The 5,000-nt window shown below is 42.0% G+C and overlaps 1 protein-coding gene across 1 annotated transcript in view; it reads right to left on the bottom strand.

Annotated features, from left to right (window-relative positions):
- LOC122763361 (peripheral plasma membrane protein CASK-like) overlaps window positions 1–4,366 on the bottom strand; it is a gene marked incomplete at both ends in the record, with an annotated part of 8,838 nt that extends 4,472 nt beyond the window's left edge. Inside the window, 4 exons of the mRNA XM_044018295.1 lie at window positions 1,358–1,446; window positions 2,009–2,132; window positions 2,701–2,876; window positions 4,180–4,366. Of these exons, the coding sequence (XP_043874230.1) occupies window positions 1,358–1,446; window positions 2,009–2,132; window positions 2,701–2,876; window positions 4,180–4,366 (576 nt within the window). The remainder of the gene's footprint in view (window positions 1–1,357; window positions 1,447–2,008; window positions 2,133–2,700; window positions 2,877–4,179) is intronic.
- Window positions 4,367–5,000: the final 634 nt, after the last annotated feature.

The following is a 5,000-nucleotide window of genomic DNA, read 5'->3' as shown; positions in this document are numbered from 1 at the left end:
ACAAACAAATAAACGCTCTAAATACACTGGAAATATGCTCTAAATACACTGGAAATATGCTCTAAATACACTGTAAAAATACACTGGAATACACTAAAATATGCTCTAAATACACTGGAAATATGCTCTAAATACACTGGAAATAAACGCTCTAAATACACTGTAAAATATGCTCTAAATACACTGGAAATATGCTCTGGAAATACTCTAAATACACTGTAAATAATAAATACAAATATGCTCTAAATACACTGAAATATGCTCTAAATACACTGTAAAATATGCTCTAAATACACTGTAAATAAAGCTCTAAATACACAAATACTGTACTAAATACACTGTAAAATATGCTGCTAAATAAACTCTAAATACAAAATACACTGTAAATAGCAAATATAAATACACTGTAAATAAAATATCTAAATAAATAAACTGGAACTAAACACTCTAAATACACTGTAAAATATGCTCTAAATACACTGTAAATTATGCTCTAAATCCACTGAATGTGAATGTGTGAATATGTGTGTGTGTGTGACTCACGTCCAGCAGTGTGTGCAGATGTTGGTCCTGGAAAACACTGTGGAGGAAATCTAGATCTTTCTCACTGCAGTCTGTGAGAGCATGAATCTCCTCGAGACTGTCCAGCACCTGAGACACTGCACCTGTGACACACACACACACACACACACACACACACGCAGGAAATGATTGTGGTCCCCAAACAAAAGACTCAGTCAATAAAATCTACTGTCATTTAAATACATGATATCTACAGAAACCACTCACTCTCCCACACCAAAGCCCACAGAGAAAATCAGTGATTTTAACACCACACACATGAGTAGTGAAAAAATTCATTCAGATTGACCTCAGTGACACAAAGTGACCACACGAGGCAGCAGAGGACCAGCAGCCTCTGTGTGTGTGATGTTAAAATCACTGATTTTGATGTGGTTTACAAACTTCAGGTTCTGTCTGACAGTGACATAAAGACGTGATCATGTGACGTAGATATTTATCACACACACACACACACACACACACAGTGATGATACCTCGTTCTGCTGCCAGCAGTCCTGTCAGGTGAGCATTAACATAAACAAACATTTGAATCATGAATAAATATCAGTGGTAAAATACACAGGGGTCCTCGACCTGAGAGGAGGGTCAGTGGAGAAGGTGCAGCTCCTCAGGAGGATCACCGTAGTCAGTTAAACTTGTGACTGGAGACTGCAGCCAGCACTGCCCCTGCAGGACGAAGCAGTGCAAGGTCAACAAAGACCCGTGTGTGTGTGTCTGTCTGTGTGTGTGTGTGTGTGTGTGTGTGTGTGTGTGTGTGTGTGTGTGTGTGTGTGTGTACCTTCAGCTTCCTGCGTGCATTGAACTTCCTCAGTTGCTCCACAGTCTCTGGCAGGTGGATCTTGTAGGAGTATCTGTCTCTCTCTCACACAGTGTGTGTGTCTGTTGTATGTGTGTATGTGTGTCTGTGTGTGTATCTGTGTGTGTGTGTATGTGTGTGTATGTGTGTATGTGTGTGTGTGTGTATGTCTGTGTATGTGTGTATGTGTGTGTATGTGTGTGTGTGTCTGTATGTGTGTATGTGTGTGTCTGTGTGTGTGTGTGTGTGTGTGTGTGTGTGTGTGTGTGTGTGTGTGTGTGTGTGTGTGTGTGTGTGTGTGTGTGTGTGTGTGTCTGTCTGTGTGTGTGTGTCTGTGTGTGTGTGTGTGTGTGTGTGTGTGTGTGTGTGTGTGTGTGTGTGTGTGTGTGTGTGTGTGTGTGTGTGTGTGTGTGTGTGTGTGTGTGTGTGTGTGTGTGTGTGTGTGTGTGTGTGTGTGTGTGTGTGTGTGTGTGTGTGTGTGTGTGTGTGTGTGTGTGTGTGTGTGTGTGTGTGTGTGTGTGTGTGTGTGTGTGTGTGTGTGTGTGTGTGTGTGTGTGTGTGTGTGTGTGTGTGTGTGTGTGTGTCTGTGTGTGTGGTGTGTGTGTGTGTGTGTGTGTGTGATAAAAACCTTGAGCCAGGGATGATTCAGAGCCTCGTAGACTGTGATCCTCTCTGCAGGGTCCAGCATCAGCATACGTCTTACCAGGTCTTTGGCACTTTCTGAGATCTGGCTCCACTGACGTGGATTCATCTACATACACACACACACACACACACACACATAAAGACTTTAGTGAAGACAGACTTTTCACACAGGAAAGTGAAGTCTGTAATCCACTCACTCTCCCACACCAAAGCCCAGAGAGAAAACCAGTGATTTTAACATCACACACACAGGAGTTAGATCAAGGATAAAGACGTGATCATGTGACATGTCGAAGGTGTAGACCAGGGGTGTCAAACATACGGCCCAGGGGCCAGAACCGGCCCGCCAGAGGGTCCAATCCGGCCCACAGGATGAATTTGTTAAAATTTCACACTACGATTACAATCTAAACGTAATGTCAAATGCAATATTTTTCACTTCCAGATACCTGTGACTAAATGTTTGTGCCTTTATAGATCCAGTGTGATGTGTAAATAGTACATTAAAGCATGATATTGTTGAAATTGCACTTATATTTCTCAAGAAATGTCAGGTCATAGGTTATTATGCTATTATTTGACTGGTCCGGCCCACTTGAGATCACATTGTGCTGTATGTGGCCCCTGGTGTAGACTGAGGACACTGGTGCAGCTGCAGTGTGGATCTTCATCACCTTGTATTTGCCTTTACAGACGCCTTCAAACAGTCGCTCCTTGGTGCCGTAGAAGGGCAGACAGCCTGAGAGGAGGATGAAGAGGATGACGCCACAGCCCCAAACATCCACAGGCTTACCGTACGGCTCTCGCTTCACCACCTCTGGAGCCATGAAGTGAGGCGTGCCCACGCGACCTGACAGACACACAGACAGACACACACACACACAGACAGACAGACAGACAGACAGAACATGTTTATGAGATGATCTCTTCCCCTGTCACACACTCATCTTCTCTTCCTTTGTGTGTAAAGAGGAAACTAAAGTGAACTTTCTTAAAAACAAACAAATGTTTTCATTTCCACACTGAAACTGAAAACTACATGAGCTGGTTTCAACCTGGTAAAGTCAAAGTGGACTTTCTCCACTTGTTCTTTACTGCAGAGACAGACCCAACCCCCGGGCCGCAGACCGGTACCGGTACGTGGGTCAATTGGTACCGGGCTTTTTAAATGTTTTGGTCATTTATTTTTAGACAATATTTTAATCAGATATCGTATCTTAAAAATGAGATCGAGCCCAAAATGTTTCAACTCGAGGTCATGTTTGAGCAAGCATCAAAGTAGAACAACATTTTTAATTTTTAAATAATAAACTTACATCTATAAAATCTATTTGTTTCAGAAACAATTTTAATACAAAACTATCGTCTTTTTTCCTCTGGAAAAGCTAAACTACAGATTTCTAATGCAAAGACACAAAAAGGTTTTTTCAGCAGCAGCGTCCATTTCTTCCCCCGCTGACACACATGGTTGGTGCGATGTTACGAGGACGCTGCTGATAAATGTGCGTACACAGTGGATTCACGTTATTACTATTATTATTATTATATTATTATTATTATATTTAGAAAACAGCCGGTCGTATCATTTTATTTTGTTGTATTTGTCCACCACACATTAAAGGTCTGTGAAAATATTGTCTGACATTAAAAAGGTTGGGGACCGCTGCTTTACTGAAAGGGACAGGTCATGTTTTTTTTATAGTGTAGCTGTATGAGGTACTCACACACACATTAGATAAATGTCATATTTTAACCACTACACAAAATACTCGACTCACTCTCCCACACCAAAGCCCAGAGAGAAAACCAGTGATTTTAGCTGCTGGTCCTCTGCTGCCTCGTGTGGTCACTTTGTGTCACTGAGGTTAACAAACACTGAAGTGACAAAATAAGACATTAGAACTCAGTGATGGAGGCGGCAATTGGATCAGCTTAACTCCTGTGTGTGTGTGTGTGTGTGTGTGTGTGTGGCCCCGTTAAAATCACTGCTTTGTTCTCTATGAGCTTTTGGTGTGGGAGAGTGAGTGCTTTACTAACTTCAGTTTCCTGTCTCACCGTGAGTTAAAGACGTAGATATAAAGACGTCTTCTGTTATGTCTTTGTCTGGGTGTAGGGGGCGCTCACAGCAGACACTGATAATGACACAAACAAACCTCCTGCCACCAGTCCTGACTCTCCGAGCTGGATGGCGACTCCGAAGCCGCCCAGCTTCACCGGGGCCGAGTTTTCTTTGGACGCCAGCAGGACACAGTGAGGCTGAGGACGAGAAGACCAAGACAGACGGGTGAGTTCCTGTTTGCTTGTTTTCTCTTTCGCTAATGAAAGAGGGACTCTCTCTCTCTTTTATAAATAACAAGAATCACATGTGCGACAGGACACGCCCCAACCATCAGCCACTGTGACCACACACACACACACACACACACCCTTCTATATTAATTCTGGTTCCATTCCATTCCAGGCTTAGATCAGGCACAGTTGTGTTCTTGTTCAAATGTAACATGAAGGTCACTTTGAAGCTGCTTTTTGTTGTTTTTTAAAAAAACAACAGAAACACATCTCCAGTGTTTTCTGTTTGATTGTAGGAATATTAATAAAGATAAATGATGTGTTTACTGTCACACTCTAATCACGACGTGTTTCTGGCTTTTAATTTGTTTTCATGCAGATTGTTAAAAACTTATGCCAGGTTTAGCAAGTTTTCAATTTTGTTTCCATGTATTTTTTATTTTTAGTCTATTGAAAAACAACGTGAACTAAAATACTCACACTCACACACCTTATGGTCAAAAATGTCCTCATTGAAACTCATTCAAACTGTGATTATTATTGAAGCAGAGGACGAGATGACACCCTGTGGTTATTTTTGGACAAGAGGACAAACTTTGTGGACCAAAGGACACACTTTTTGGACCAGAAGAGACGCAGTGGTTATTTCTGGACCAGAAGACAAACTTTTTGGACCAGATGATAA

This window comes from Solea senegalensis, unplaced genomic scaffold (assembly GCF_019176455.1).
Source record: "Solea senegalensis isolate Sse05_10M unplaced genomic scaffold, IFAPA_SoseM_1 scf7180000016758, whole genome shotgun sequence".
Classification (NCBI taxonomy): Eukaryota; Metazoa; Chordata; class Actinopteri; order Pleuronectiformes; family Soleidae; genus Solea; species Solea senegalensis.
This window is presented reverse-complemented; position numbering and strand designations above follow the sequence as displayed.